The sequence below is a fragment of the Trachemys scripta genome, chromosome 10, assembly GCF_013100865.1.
Source record: "Trachemys scripta elegans isolate TJP31775 chromosome 10, CAS_Tse_1.0, whole genome shotgun sequence".
In the NCBI taxonomy this organism is placed as follows: Eukaryota; Metazoa; Chordata; order Testudines; family Emydidae; genus Trachemys; species Trachemys scripta.
The window spans coordinates 10,179,565-10,196,625 of record NC_048307.1 but is presented as its reverse complement, the minus strand read 5'-3'; the positions used below and the strand labels follow the sequence as shown (position 1 = coordinate 10,196,625).

General features: G+C 39.0%; 1 protein-coding gene across 2 annotated transcripts in view; it reads left to right on the top strand.

Moving 5' to 3' along the window:
* The window catches only part of SDK1 (sidekick cell adhesion molecule 1), a 646,617-nt gene that overhangs the window by 221,815 nt on the left and 407,741 nt on the right, over nucleotides 1-17,061 (top strand). For both annotated transcript variants that reach the window (XM_034784003.1, XM_034784002.1), the window contains exon 2: nucleotides 14,350-14,509. In XM_034784003.1, the coding sequence (XP_034639894.1) occupies nucleotides 14,350-14,509 (160 nt within the window). The remainder of the gene's footprint in view (nucleotides 1-14,349; nucleotides 14,510-17,061) is intronic.

Sequence of the window (17,061 nt, the reverse complement as noted above, 5' to 3'; positions counted from 1 at the left end):
CCCGTCCCAAATTTCCCCAAAACCACGTGCCTGGAAGTGTCCAGCCCTCTCCTGGACACTTCAAAGAAATAAGGTTTGTTGCTCTTGTAAAGAGACACAACGATATCACAGCTTATTAACTTAACTGGGGTAAGTACACCCTTTCATTTAAACACTGCACTGAGTTGGTTTATAGTTAAAAAATAAAACAAAGTTTATTAACAATAAGACTTGGGTTAAGTGATGCTAAGTAAAAAGGAATAAAGTTAGAAAGGGTTACAAGCAAATACAAGTGAAAATATGCATAAAAAAGGCTCAAACTTAATCTAGCAAGATACAGGCTTCATTCTCTCACCAATCATTTTTCTTTTCAGTCATGGCTGACTTGGGACCTTCCCTAAAAGTACATGATACTGGCTTCCCTTGTTGTCTTAGGCAAAAGATCTCTTGCCTAAGCAGGTTTCTTGCCTCCAGTCAGTTCCAGAGACTTCAACCTCCCAATTTGGTTAAAGGACCCATCTTCCTCAGCTTGCAAGTGTTCTGGTCTCTTGTCTGCCTCGTGATGGATGCCAAAGACGACTTCTTTCCTTGTTTATATCTTCCAAAGTTCAATGAACTTGTTTCAAGAGGCAGGATGACCTCATACTATTTTTTCCCTTCCTCTGGGCTTCCCATCCCCCTATATGACATCTATGTAAATAGGTTTTCCATTGCTTTTTTGATTCCACCATGCTTAGTTTACATTGGAAACTGGTAGATAGCTGTGGTATTCCCTTCTGTCTGGGCACACCGCATAGCCTAATATCAACAAGCATCTACAATTCCCAACATAGTTCCAATACATACATTTCACAATGATATCACCAGTGTTATTAGCTTTCAGAAACAACCTCACTCTATACACTTTTATAATATTGCATACAATTAGTTGATTCAATTGTTTATCACTTGAGGGTTAGCCGCTTGTCTTTATAGATCAGTCAACCTTTGAAATGGAGCCTCCTAAAAAGAAAATCCCAGACCAAGCTTCTCTTTCCGGCTGGTGTAGACACCATGCTGTCTTCTCCTTCAGTTATGTGTGAGGTTTGCATCTACTCCTTGTTAGCTTGAGGGGGTCTTCCTACTGCTTGTATGTAAAATGAGGTAAACACACATTCCTTTGTTTAGGATAGACCTATTTAACAACTCCTCTGAGGTACCTGGTTAACACACCCTTTACTTATAATTCCAGTATAGAGTCATAATTTAATACCTATTGCATGCATACATAAATCACACAAGAATATTAATGATCAGGTGAGATCAGTTTTAAAATCTCACAAGGCATATTTTATTCAAAGATTACTACAGAAGTGTAAAGGGTGTGAATAAAGGGGTGCTTAGTGTCACAGAATGTTGCTTTTAGTTTGCCAAAATAATCACAGTAAAATGTGGTGATGTTAGACTGTCTTGATTGGCAAAATGAGTGTATTCCTAGACAGAAGGTGGTAAAAGAGAAACTGAAATGGGAGAGGTGGAAATTGACATGCTATCAAGGGAATTTCAGAACCTGAGGTTAACATCTCAGGAATTGCTTAGAACTTAGCCATGAAGATAGTGATGGCAGCTGGTTCCCTCGTCTGGTCAAGACATATTTCAGGCTTAAGAGAAAGAAAACCTAATGGTATATTGGCACATCCCTCTCAGCTTCTTGTGGTGGTAACCAAGATGATGATATCCTTAGTTCTAAACACAATGAGGTTAGTGATCATCCTCGGCCCTTGTGACAGTACCCAGCTCCTATAAACATTCTGTTTTGTACACTTACATCCTCCTATTGGTTCGTGATTTTATGATTCCAGCAGAACATACCTGTTTAGCCTTTGATAAATGTAGGCTGCAAAAATGCCAAGTCTCTAGGTTCTTTTACTCAGGTGGCTACTTGAGATGTTATAGGAAATGAGATTGGTGAATGATGTACACAGAAACACTAAGACTTCGTTTAGCACCTACAAACAAACAAGTACAATAGCAACCATAGAAAAGATAAGAGTAGCAAAATGACCTCTTGCATTGCACATACTCACAGCTTTGTGGAAACCATCAGAAGTGAAGATGGAAAGAATAAGACATGGAGAAGCATTATGTTGAATGAAAATGTCATTCCAGTGTCTCAAGTAGGGGCTGGTCTGACAGCCTTTTATACAGGGTGGATTGGTTTGAACCAACACTATTTAACTCATGATTTTAAATCACCAAGTGGAAAGCCTCAATTTAAATAATCAATTTGAATCAACTTTTCTATTTCTACTTCACTTATTTTCAAAAGAAGGGTGCATTCTCATTGGTTGTTATAAACATTAAAACATGTTTGATTTACAAGCAAATAGTCTCTCCTCTAGATTTGGTACATATTTTTGCTGTGTAGGAGGATACACTAACTATATACATTTTAAGCAATTTATATAGGTTAATATGTACAAATGCTTACTGTACATTTCAGTATGTTAGAAAATGGTAAATTTTAACTTTTCGCTCATGATTTGTCAAGCTGCATTAGAACGGTTACTGGAATTTAATTAAACAAGTTTTTTATTAAACAGAACAACCTTAAATGTTTTGGATGCTTAAAAGGTTATTTAAACATGTTTCACATTTACAACTAAATGATTTATTAAGAGGAGCACAGATATTAACTGTAGTCACTGAAATAAACTGATTTCAGGTCAGCCTGGGAAAATTTTCAAATGTGACTAAATGAAAGGTGATTGGAGCTTAAGTTTCTACTTGCCTAAGTCTCTGGAAAATGTATGTAAGTTATGTAGACTATCCTTCAAACTTTTTAAAGTAGTAGATCTCACCCTCCCCCTTGTCATTTTTATTCCTAGACTAGAATAGAGACACACGTTTTCCTGTTTTTTCAACTCCCAATCAATTTCTCAACATTGAATGAGTTAGTCCAAATTTTTTCTGTGCCTGCAAAGGAGGCTACTGCTGTTAAAAGCCGGTTCAGCACTTCAACAAACTCTGGTTCCAGATGCTTAGCTAGTGCCTTCCAACAGTTCAGTGGTCTGACTTTCTTTAAAACATCAGCAGGAAACCTGCACTGCTTGAATGGTTCACCTTGGCAGTCTTGACATTTATCATAGTTGGCGTGATCAATTGTATGATTATTAGGTGCCCATGCCATAGCAGCAGCCTTTTCAGCAGTTAGGCATTTACCCTGGTGCTTTGGGATGAGAATATTGGCAAGAAAATGAGGTGGAGTATGTGCTTGATCAAGGTATAGTCAAGGGCCAGATTCCAGAGAAAGTAAAAAAATAAAGATTGCAGGGTCCATTCAAAAGCATCTGGTAGTCCAGATTTGGCCCACAGTCCACCTGTTGATTATCTGTTGATCTAGTCTTTCACTAACTAGATATTCTAGAGATACAGAAGTAGTTTTCCACATGAATCTTTACTTCATCCTGAGATCATGGGCCTTCGCCAACCAAATCTTCTATCCACACTGAAGCTTCTGTCTGTCAGCCTCAGTTAGTACTGTGTTTGGGTACAGAGACCACTGTACAGATGTCTAGTAGCCATCCTCCTGTCTTTGTGTAGTGTGTTCCATAGACTCAGCTATTTGGAGATCTAAGGCAGAATCTGGATTTACTCCAGATTAACTGAGGTCTAATATGGGCCTCAGTCTCTAATAAGAATTTAGAGGCACACCCTTTATGGGAAGTTGTGAGTCTGTGCAACGGTGTCCCTCCTGGCCAAGTGAGGCATGGCCATGACTCTCTCAGCTCAGCAGAGTGATGGGTTCACCCTGGGGTGTCACCTGGAACTGCGGTACCACTGAGTCCTATGACCCACCAGCCTAGGCTCCCTCTCACACTGTGCTGCTGTGGCAAGGTGCAGACCCACTCCTGGTCCTACACTCCCTCCAGCATTCATACAGCATTCATACTGGCTCTCTGACCAGCCACTGCATGAACCAGCTATAGAGAGGCTACAGCCAAAATAATCATCAGCTTTCCAGCCTAGGACCACAGAGCTGTACCATCCCGCCCTGGTCAAAACCCTGACCAGTATGAATTTATTATCCAGTTCACCTCCCCCTCAATGTGGAGAGGAAATGCAACAACCTTTGTTAAACCGAGCTGAGATTTTTCCCCAGACACTTCACTTAAAGGCACAGGGGGTTCAGATTAAAACATAAAACAAGTTTATTAACTACAAAACATTTGTAAGTGATTATAAGGCAGTGGTTCTCAAACTTTTGTACTAGTGACCCCTTTCACATAGCAATCCTCTGCATGCGACCCCCCTTATAAATTAAAAACACTTTTGAATATATTTAACACCATTATAAATACTGGAGGTAAAGCGGGGTTTGGAGTGGAGGCTGACAGCTTGCGACCCTCCATCTAATAACCTTGTGACCCCCTGAGGAGTCCTGACCCCCAGTTTGAGAACCCCTGTTATAAGGGATAGCAAACAGATCAAAGCAGATTACCTAGCAAATAAACAAAAATGCAAACGAATCTTAACATACTAGATGGATTGGATATGAATTAGCGTGATGGTACAAGCAGGCTTGCAGATTCTTAAGGCATAAGCTGCCTTTACTTTGCAGCTTGGGTTTCCCAGGTTTTCATATGTAGGCTAGAAATCCCTTTAGCCAGGGCCCAGCACTTCCCCCAGTCTCTGCTCCCCAGGTGCTTCTAGGAGTCTTCTTGTGTGTGGACTGAAGAACAACAGATGATGGCACTCTCTGCCTTATATAGTTTATGCATATGCCAGGAACCCTTTGCCCCAAACTCAGTTTGTGGAAAAACACTGAAACCCCAAGATAGAGTCCAGAGTCATATGGCCTGGTCAGCCATAGCAGCCATTACTTACAGGCTGTCTGGTACATTCTCAGGAAGGCTCAGCAGATGATGTATAAGCTTCTACTAGGACTTACTGTTTTCCCTAATGGCTCATTACCCTAAATAGGCCCTTCCCTACCAGCTATCTAGACTGAAAGCATCTTGCCTAGTGGGCATCACCGCAGTGTAACTACATTTGAAATACAGATACATAGTCAGTATTCATAACTTCAGGTACAAAAATGATACACACATACAGATAGGCTAATCATATTTAGCAAAACATAACTTTTCCAATGACATATTACATGACCCATCTTGCATAAAATGCATTATAAATATGCCATAATCATATCATTAATATCACTGTGAAGAATATGGGGTGCAATGTCACACAGTCTATTTCTGGTACCCAAGGATCTGAAAAAACATCTGATATTAGGTCCATCAGGGGAACCCAGGCCTGTCCACTCCACTAGGTTCCAGCTCAGTGCCCTCAAACTAGACAAGCAGGATCAGGGTTCACCAACTCTGATAGTTCCCTGAGCTCCTTACCTTCCCCGTGGCCTCTGCAGGCTCCTCAGTTTGTTGGTCCATTCGGCCTTTCGTGGGGGGTTTGTCCCTGGGCGGCTCTTTAGCAGTTTGCCAAAAGGAGTTCCTTTCTATGGCCTGCTCACTCTCCTGGTACCCACCCCTCTGCTTTCCAGCCCTTCTATCCTCCCAGCTGCTGTGAGGCTGCCAATCAGCAATGGCTGGCAGTGCCTGTATTAGGTAGCTGGGGTACATACACCCATGACAGAAGGTTTGATCACATAGTACAATAACAGTATTTTTAAAAATACTATCTGGTATCTTAAGGAAAGATTCACTGGGTGATTTATCTGTTTTGAAATATACATTTGGAGAATGGCAGTAAAACATTTGTTTAATTTAATTGGTGTGTTCAAAGATTTGTCACACTTACAGCCAAAACAATCTGAATCACAGCTAGCCAACATATGGGCTAGAACAGCCTTCTTGCAGAGCAATACTGCTAAGGAGACTCCAATATGCTAATATACCTTTGACATAGTAGATGGTAATCTTCTAATGTGTCTCAACACTGTATTTTAAAAGTTTGAACTCAAGCACAGGACTAATTTAAAAAAATCTGGCCCCTGAAACTAAGCCATTCAATTTGGTCCCTATGCTGTAAGGGCCCAAGATTCAGTGCTTGACCTTCCCCATACTCCTAAGCCATACAAGATAGGCAGGTTCAGTTGCACAGGGGAATAAATCTTGCATCCAGAACTTGTGTGTGTTTGTGGGGGTAAAGGGAGTTAAGGGGATAAGAGATGGAAAATATAGACTAGTTCTCCATGGCACTACACTTGGCTTCAAAGAAAACACAGTCATCAAGGCTTTTCTGCTAACTTTTCTTTTACAAGCTTTGCTCGGTATTTTATTTTCATTTTTTCTTTTAGTGAATTTTTATTGATCGCTGATTACATAATTGAATTTGACAAACTAATGGTGAATTCTTGATGAGAAAATCAGGAATAAAATATTAGAGGATAAAATTACTTAAAGGGTTTAAGTAAATTTTCTGGAGAATCAGGATAATTTATATTGTGTGCTATATTCTTTTTTAAAACATTCCAGATGATCTATCAAATTTTAGCTTCAAAGAAAATTGGATTGAATTCTGAAGACTACTTTCCTACAATACTAGCTTGATTATAACATTTGAAATCTGAAAAAAACCTCTGGGTAGGCTGCATTAGCAGTGATGTTTTAATTCTTTGTGGATAAGGCGAGGTGCAAAGTTTTCGACAGCAGTTTTGCTCTGACTTTTAAATAAATTGTTTGTTTTTAGAAAGGGTAAATGCTTACATAAGAGTTAAGTAACGGGAGGATTTTTACCAGCATAATGTCTGCTTCTTATTAACGTGGCTGTTGAAAGAAACCACTGAAAAACAGGAACAAATAGCTTATTAGGGCAACCGTTTATTTTGCTGATGTCCATTTCATTGGAGATTAATCTCACTGCATGGCTCAATAGTCTCACAAGGAAAAAATAGGACTAATGGTTTTATTCCATTTCTTTACACATCTGTGGTTAGCTTGGTTAAACAAAATCTGCCACTTTATTTACGTAGCAAAACTCCATGAGCATGGATATATGTACTTGAATGCTTTTTATTATTAGATTGAAGTCTTAAAATTTATATACAGTAGAACCTCAGAGTTATATACAGTAGAACCTCAGAGTTACGAATACCTTGGGAATGGAGGCTGTTCATAACTCTGAAATGTTTGGAACTCTGAACAAAACGTTATGGTTGTTCTTTCAAAAGTTTACAGCTGAACATTGACTTAACATAGCTTTGAAACTTTACTATGAAGAAGAAAAATGCTTCTTTCCTTTTTTTTTAAGTACTTTACCTTTAACACAACGCCTTACTGCATTGCCTCTTTTTTTTTTTTTTTGGCTGCTGCTGCCTGATTGTGTACTTCCAGTTCCAAATGAAGTGTGTGGTTGACTGGTCAGTTCATAACTCTTGATGTTCTACTGTTTTCCTTATTATTGATTCTCTGTACTTACAGCTTTCAATACATTTTCAGAAAAGTTAGAGATATTGGAAAGAAATTTTCTTTCTTTTGCCTTGAATGAAATTGATGGGATTTGATTCCATCTGTCTGACATGTTTTGTACCAAGTATAAGACAAAAACTGTAGAATCTTATTAATTTGCTCTAATCACTGACCCATTTGGAATTAATGAATTGTTGAACATTTTCAAGGAAGTGGGAAAACATAATTAAAAAAACCCAGCAAGGATGATAACATCATAGAATGTGCTATACCATTATTTTAGTAATGGCTATGTAGATGGGTTTAATTTATAATAATTATAAAGCAAAATACCTGAAAGTGTGCTATGACTTATTCTGCTAAAGTATTGAAATCTTTCTGCTGATAAAACTTGGAGAAGTTTCTTTGCAACAATCTGTGGATTTCATAATTTTTGCTGTTTTACTGTTGCACCCAAAACTATCTGCAAATGAAGTTTGGGTGACTATTTACCAAAACAAGAAGAGATCCATAATTTTCATATTGATTGACTGATCAGAGAGATAACAAATAGTGCATTAGGCCTTTTCCTCAAAAACTATACAGATATAACTTTCAGTCCTTCAGTAGTAAATCCATGCAGTGTGCTGGAGAATGAAAATGTTTGATTTTGATATAAAATAAGTTTTTGAAAGGAAGATTAGCAGTTTTAACCAAAAGGTTAGTCGCCCTGGGAAATTCAGCTGTCTAAAAACCAGAGTGCGATTAATAAAGGTCCCACTCAGGCTGATTGCTTCATTCATGCTGAGATTTCTAATCCTTCCTCAGCTGGACACTAACCTGATTGATAGCGCTTATTATGATGGCTTAATAAATTTTATTGTCACTTTACAAGAACATTTTAGAGAATTTGTGTTCTAGTGGCACCCCTTGTTTATGGTACAATTGATTCTTCTGGTATCTTGGGGTGGATTATTATTTCTTTTTTTAAAAAAGGAAAGGAAAATAAAAGAAAAGGGCAGGTTATGAAATAGATTACAGTCATTAGGTCTCTCAGCTCAACTAGTTTATAAAAAATTTGGGGGGACCATTCTTTGATGTCCTGTTGTCAGTTTGACAATTAAGATACAAAAAGTATTCAAGATAATGTGGTAAAGTAGATAATGCAAAACATTTACTTTATTAGTTCCTTTATGTAGATTATATATTTAAATTCTTTAAATTTAAAACAGTAGTTCTCAAACTTTTGTCCTGGTGACCCCTTTCACATAGGAAGCCTCTGAGTGTGACCTCCCCTTATAAATTAAAAACACTACAAAAATTTAATACCATTATAAATGCTGGAGGCAAAACGGGGTTTGGGGTGAAGGCTGACAGCTCGTGACCCTCCATGTAATAACCTCGTAACCCTCTGAGGGGTCCCGACCCCCAGTTTGAGAACCCCTGATTTAAAAATATAATTACATTGATAAATTATTGCTAAATCATTGGCAAAATAGAAGCATATACAGAAGAAAAATAAGATCTAAATTTAATCTACTGTAATTAAAACATCTAAACATCTAGGGTAAACATTGCCATTAAAAATATAACTACAACAACAACAAAAACCCCATGCACTGCTAGAATATAATGTTTCATTGATTCTTAAGAACAGCATTGTCACAAATTGGTAACATACTCACAGCCAAGATGTCTATTTACAAAAAAAAGTGGGGTGGAAGAATGAATAACATCCAAGTTACTGTTTTTTTGTTTGTTTGTTTTTTAAGAATTCATATCTGAAAGCATAGAATAAGATACACTAGCATCATTGTACAACCCAGTCAAGTTAACATTAATCAAAATATTATTACTTTTCATTTTAAACAGTCAAAAAACATAATAAATACATAGAACAATAACACAGAATTTGGTTGGAAAAAGTACTGAAAGTTTTTAAAATGTAAGGAAACAAAACTTTATAAAATGTAACGGAATTAAAAAATCATCTGGTGTAATTGAGTAGACATTATGAGACCCAGATAGATATAATTTTCCTCCTTAATAATTTGGAATATCCATGCACTTCTCTATAATTCTCTCTCACACCATTAATGGACATAAAATCACAATAAAAGTTCTATATTCAAACAGAAGAATTGGGTATGGCAGTGGAGTGAATAGAGCTTATTTTTAATAGGGATTTTTAAGTATTAAAATGATGAGAAGGAACATTCAGAATGTGATATTAATTCTAAAAATGTAATTTATATATCTAATTCTATGAGTTTTTTGGTAATACTAACATATGAAAGCTACATACCTTGGTATTGTTTTCCAGGAGCTCAGCTTTTATGATATAGAGAAAAGTTATAGAGTAATAGAAATGGGATGAAATTTAATAGTGCAAAGTGCAAGGTCATGCATTTTGGAGCTAACAAAGAGTTTTTGTTTTAAGCTGGGGCTGTATCAGTTGGAAACACAGAGGAGGAGTGTGTATTGGCTGATCTCAGGATGACTATGAACTGCCAATGTCATATGACTGAAAGGCTACTACAGTCCTAGGAAGCATCAGGCGAGGTATTTCCAGCAGCGATTGGGAAGTGTTAGTACCACTATACAAGTCACTGGTGAGGTCTCACCTGGAATAGTGTGTGCAATTCTAGTCTCCCATGTTTAAGAAAGATGAATTCAAACTGGAACAGGTGCAGAGAAGGGCTTCCAGGAGGATCAGAAGAAAGGAAAACCTATCTTATGAGAGGAGACACAAGGAGCTTGTCTAACCAAAAGAAGGTTATGGGGAGATATGATAACTCTCCATAAATGTATCAGATTGATAAATACCAGGGAGGGAGAGGAGTTATTTAAGTTGAGCGCCAGTGTAGATACAAGAACAAATGAATATAAATTTGTCATCAACAAGTGTAGGCTTGAAATTAGGTGATGGTTTCTAATCATCAAAGGAATGAAGGTCTGGAACAGCTTTCCAAGGGCATTGAGAGTAAAAAACCTAACTGGTTTCAAGACTGAGGCTGATAAATTTATAGAGGGGGATTGTCCGATGAGACTGCCTACAATGGAACGTGGCCCATCTGTGACTGCTAATAGCTAATATCTGTTACGGGTTCTCCCCGGGGTGCCACTTGGCACTGGGGTACCACTGAGCCCACCTGACCCACCAGCCTGGGCTCCCTTTCACACTGTGGTGCTGTGATAAGTTGCAAGTTGTCCAAGCTTGCTCCTTCACCAGCATACACACAGATAGGGACACACCAAGCTGCAGCTTCACACACACGTGCTGACATCAGCTCCGCATGAGAAGGCTCAGCTAAAGCACCTCCCAGTTGCTAAGGCACACACTCCCCTTCGGAGTGTAAACCCAAAATTATACCATCTTGTGCTGCACAGAGAACTGTACAGGGTAAGATCATGAAATTCACTCCCTCCTTCAGTGTGGAGAGAGAGACTCAACAGCTTTCTGCCCCAAGTATGATTTCCACACTGGTTTTAGACAAAACAAAAACAAATCTATTAACTACAAAAGACAGATTTTAAATGATTATAAGGGATAGAAAACAGATCAAAGCAGATTACCATAGTAAATAAACAAAACCGCAAACTGAGTTTAACACACTAGACAGGTAGGATATAAATTAGGAAATTCTCACATTGAGTGATAAATAGGCTGGCAGATTCTTAAGGCACAAGTTGCCTTGGCTTTCCAGGTTTTCATACACAGGCTAAAAATCCCTCTTGCCTGGGACCATCACTTCCCACAGCTCAGTCCTTTCCCTTCTGGTGTTTCCAGGTGTGTTGTTGTAGGAAGAGTGAGGTGCCATCATGATGTCATTGTCCCCCTTTTATATCTTCTTCCCACTTGCTGGAAAACTCTTTTGCTGTGACCTAGGTCAAACGGTTCCCATTGTGTAGTGCTAGCTCCGAGAGGTTTCTATTGTACACAGTTCCTGGGGTAATCCTTGTGCTTGTGTGCATTTCCTCAATAAGCCACTAACATTGTTGGGTCTTTTTATTGTTATACTTGAAAGGCTGCTTGTGGGTGTTTTCCACCTCACAATATGTTTCTGTAACACATACATAGCCAAATGTCATAAGTTTCCATTCAATGGTAGCACATACAATCCAACAAGATATTAATGTCTAGCAGATCAAGACTTTTAGAATGATACCTCACAAGGCATACTTTGTACAAAACATATCCTAATTACATCACAGTGGTGAATATTGGGGTGCCAGGGTGTCACAATATCCTTTGGCTGGAGATAGGACACTATACGGCGAGGTGTCTGAGTTACTGCAGAGAATTCTTTCCCAGGTGTCTGCCTGGTGGGTCTTGTTGACATGCTCAGGGTCCAACTGATTACCCTGTTTGTGATCAGAAGGGAATTTCCCCCCGGGTCAGATTGGCAGAGACCCTGGGGTTTTTTCCTTTTCCTCTGCAGCAGGGGGCACTGATCACTTGCACATTTAAACTAGAGAAAATGGTGGATTCTGTGTAACTTGAAGTCTTCAAATCATGATTTGAGGACTTCAGTAACACAGCCAGAGGTTATGGGTCTATTTCAGGAGTGCGTGGGTGAGGTTCTGTGGCCTGCAATGTGCAGGAGGTCAGACTAGATGATCACGATGGTCCCTTCTGGCCTTAAAATGTCTGAGTTATTTTTAATAATGTCACCACATCATATCTTTAAGCTACTATAATACCTTTTGAAGTTCTGCAATACTGTGTTGCATCAACACAGTCTATTTTTAAAAAATCAAAATCAAGAACACTTGAATTACAGAAATTAATCTAGGATTCCTTTGAATCAAAATATATTTGCAAAGCCTGAATACCAGTACATACAGTATCCAGAATATCTTAATGATTTAGATGCAATACTGATGGTCTAGTTTGAAAAATTACTTTAGGATGAAGGAAGCACATTGCAGAGTCAGAGATTTTTTTAGAGAGTGCCTTGCTACCACCTACCTCTCAAAGGAGCTCTAGCATGAGCATCTCCACTGATTTCACCAGCAACTGTATGTTGGGTTCCTTTCAAGTCTTTTTTTTTTTTTTCTTGACTACACAGGTGAAATTGCTTTCACACCTGATTAAACCTCTATCTCTTCATATTTTTTGTACTGAAACTCTGTGATCTGGAAAGCAACATATTTGTTTTTATGCACTATTACACCAATGGGAGCTGAATTTTGTAGACTTTCTTGTTGAATAACTTGGTCTAATTTAATTGGAATTTGACTAGTGCATAAAACCAGCGTTGACTTATATTCTACTGATTTTTCACATTAAAATTTTGTGAACTGGAAAGTAATATTGCTATAGTTTAACATTGATAGGAACCTAATTTTATGGAATTTTTAACTGAATAATCTGACAGACAAAAAAGCAGTTTTGACACAGTTCCGTATTGACTTTTTTTCCTCTAAAGCTCAATATGGACAGTAAAATGTATTCTATTAATGGGGCTCATTTTGTATTCAATATCAAGTCCACATTTTGTGTAATATGGTAAATGTAATGTTCGTCTTAGTTTTCTATGTTAGAACCGTCCTATATGATCAACGGAAATTCTTTTATATTCTTAGGTTTTTAAGTAGCTTATATTTTTTAATTTGGCCTCACAACACTCATGTGGGTAAGGGAAGCATTATTAACCCCAAATTACAGATGGAAAATAAGATACAAAGAATGAATTCTCCTGGATTTCATACAGGGAGATTAAGGCAGTTTTTCACCTGGTGTAAATTGTCATAGTTCCAGGAACTTGAGTGGAGCTGCGACAGTTTAAACTAACTGAGGCTCTGCCCCTAAGTGACTTGGCCAAGGTTACATAGGAAGTCTATAAAACAACTAGGAAGAGAGTCCAGATTCCATGCACAAATAGGCCTTGCATGTTTACTAAACTGGCTCAGTACCATTAATGGGGTATTTTGTCAGTGTAATTCAAATAAAAAGACATATCCAGATTAAGAAAATCTGAACATTCAACTTTCTTTTTATCTGTCTTTTCAAAATGGTCTATTAGTAGTGGTAATGTCTAGTTTCAGGTAGTTTGGTTGTTGATGATAGTTTGAACTCACTTGACTGTATCCAGGATTAGATAACATAGGCCAGATCCTGCTCTCGTGAATATCAGTGGGTGTTTGTTTGGGCTCAGAATGTTTCATAATCCTATTGGATATTTGCTTCCAGGTGAAAGAGGAGCATCTTTTATGTTTGAATTAACAACCCCTAATTTCATCTAATGGAGTTGTTAGCAATTGTGATCCACAGAAGAATAAGAGTTTGCTTGCTACATCTATCTGACCCTTGAACGTTACTAAAACACCCTAATTCAAAACCTGTGATTGGTCATAGAAAATATAATTTAAGATACTGTAGTTAGAGACAATATTGAAAGACACATTAATCTTGTTATTTTGTAAGATGTTTTGTTCTAAGCTGATCTTTTGTCAAAATTCTTCATTTGCCCTGAGACTTGTCCTGCTGTGATGATCACTTCCATTCAACCTTAGTTTTCTGATTTTTTTTTCAAAAGGGATTTTTAAAGTTTTGCGAGTGGATTTAGTGTTAATGAAAGTAAGACACTAATAGCAATGGCTCCTACCAGACACATTAAACACAGATGTAGGCACTGTGTAGATTTCTGTTGTAAACCTCTGATGAGCAGAGGCTCAACAAAATGTTCCAGGTTGTCCAGTGCTTTTACCATTTAAATAAACACCTATGAAGAGGAGCCTAGGCTGAGGATTGCAAACTTGTTTTTAACTTGTGAACCAAGCAGCATTTTAACCAGTAGCATGTTTCTAGATACAGAAGGTTGGTGCTTAGGAGGTTGATACTTAAGTACTGGACAGCCTAGACCCCTATTTTATTAAATAATTTAGGAGGAAATTGGCTAAATATGGGTGGCCTAAAATCAAGGATGATATCCATTTTCATAGTCATTAAAGCATTTTTTTCTCTTGTATGTTTCAGATGACGTTGCACCATACTTCAAGACTGAGCCTGGTTTGCCCCAGATCCATCTAGAGGGGAACCGTCTTGTACTCACGTGCCTTGCGGAAGGCAGCTGGCCCTTGGAATTTAAGTGGTTACACAATGACACTGAAATCACTGCCTACTCCACTGAATATAAGTAAATGGATTTTTTTAAAATATCGTTTTAATTGCAATAATTTTTTGTGATTGCGCTTAGAAGAGATTTGCTATTAGTCACAATATCACAGGGTGGTAATGATGACAGGCAGTGCAATGCATCATGAAGAAAATTGGAACAATGGCACTATATAAATAAAATGTGATGTTATGTACACTAAATTGAGTGGAACTTTGAAAGTGTCTTGCTGTTTTGCTAAAAGAATGTTTATAACTTGCTACAAATCAGGCCCTAAAATGGGAATGCAGTAGAAGGGAAATGCTTACAATATCATCTTCAAGGATTTCTTAAATGATGCCTATATAAGTGTACTCACCTTTGAAAATAGGAATTTTCCTGGTACAATAGTGTCTTCTAAAACAACAAAAAACTCTGTTTTAAATTAAACAAAAGGCTTTTCATTTCACTCTCCATTTTTACTTCACTCTAGCTGCTACTCTAGTACCTTGATTCTCCATTTTGGAGACCAAGTATGGTGGGTTGAAAGCAGAGCCAATTTTACACAGTATATGTTATATTGACTTAGCTACATTCCCCTGATAGAGAACTGAGTTTGGAGGAGCTATTGTCCTGGCCAAGCAGGAAGAAAAACAAGATGCAAGGAATGCCGTTTTAATTTGGCCTCAACGACCTAGCAAGAAATTGTACAGTGCAGATCATTCCTTCCTTAATCATTTCCATGTGTTTGGGGAGTGCTGCCATCCGCCCTCCTCCCTCCTATTTTAGCCCCCACTCATTGCTGGGACCCCACAGCCTTCCCCTCCTATGAGGATTTAAAGCAGCTTGGGAAAGGAGGTTGTCTCTCCAATTTATTAGATATTAGAAGTTCCAGCTCCCTTTCCTCAGCTTCCCTGGGGGATGACTTCCCATCAGTCCAACTCCCTGGTTTATCAGGAGCTATTCTTCCTTATGGAACAAGTATCTGCACTGGACACCTCCCATCTGCTAGGTTGCGACAACCCAACCAGGCCCCTGACCTGCTGTGGGGAAGGAGTAGGGGAAGCCCACTCTGCCCTGGAAAAGCTAGTGAAGAAAAATTCCTTTCCAGCTCCGAAACAAATAACTAGTGCAATGCCTACAGCAGATGATAAAACCTGTTTATTTTCTGCTTATATGGGAGGGATAGCTCAGTGGTTTGAGCATTGGCCTGTTAAACCCAGGGTTGTGAGTTCAGTCCTTGAGGGGGCCATTTACAGTGGGGCAAAAATCTGTCTGGGGATTGCTCCTCCTTTGAGCAGGGGGTTGGACTAGATGATCTCCTGAGGTCCCTTCCAACTCTGATATTCTAAGATGGGTACTGCTGCTTCATGGTGAAAGATGACTCTGTCTGCAGGGAATGTAGAAATAACCCTCCCCCAGATGCACATAGGCCAATGGCCCACTTGAGCTCATTTCAGTCAGTTCCTGACTCAGGTGATCCTCTCCAATCCTCCCTTCTATAGCCCAAAAGGTGGGGATCCCTTAAAGTAGCCAAGACCCTTCTTCTCACTGGCCAGACAAAGCCCCCCCTGCATTCAAAGTTATAGAAAGTGCACAATGAAGCCCTTAGTATAAAATCACCACTCTTTTTGTTTCTGCTTCTATGAATGTGAAGCTTAATTTTTGAAATGAAAAAAAAGCTGCATCCTTATATTTACATACTCAAGGTAAACAAAAATGGTTCATAGCATTGTATGTGGAAATAATACCAGTGCATACATTCTGATAACTATCTGTTTTAGAGTTTTATACCACTGCCTGTCTCCATAATGTGTGAATGCCTTCCATGTGACATCAATAGCAAAGTCCCTGGACTTCAGGGCATATCTGGCACTTCCCTCTTTTTGGGCTCAGATATTTATAACTGTTTGTTTATATATTCGCTTTGATATCACTGCTTCTATCAAAATTGCTTCTTAAAAATTCCTGCTCACATCAATAATAACTGTTCTTGTAACTCAATTGCATAAACAGACTAGCCCAGGGGTCGGCAACGTTCGGCACGCGGCTCGCCAGGGTAAGCACCCTGGCGGGCCGGGCCAGTTTATTTACCTGCTGACGCGGCAGGTTCGGCCGATCGCGGCCCCCACTGGCCGCGGTTCGCCGTCCCGGGCCAATGGAGGCGGCGAGAAGCCACGGCCAGCACATCGCTCGCCCGTGCTGCTTCTCGCCTCCCCCATTCGCACGGGACGGCGAACCAGGGCCAGTGGGGGCCGCGATCGGCTGAACCTGCCGCATCAGCAGGTAAATAAACTGGCCCGGCCCGCTAGAGTGCTTACCCTGGCGAGCCGCGTGCCGAACGTTGCCGACCCCTGGACTAGCCCATAATTCATTTTTGTAGATTTTTGAAAAATATAATTTACTAATATTCAGCATAATTTTTCATATTCTCTGTACTTCCAATAACAGCAGGAACAACAAACTTTTAAAATATTGAATATTTACATTGGGGAGGAGGAGGAGGAGGTGACATTTCGGCACCTGTACCATAAAAATGCACAAACACGTGCACCATTTTTAAACAGTATCCACAATTGTAAGAATTAATCTGA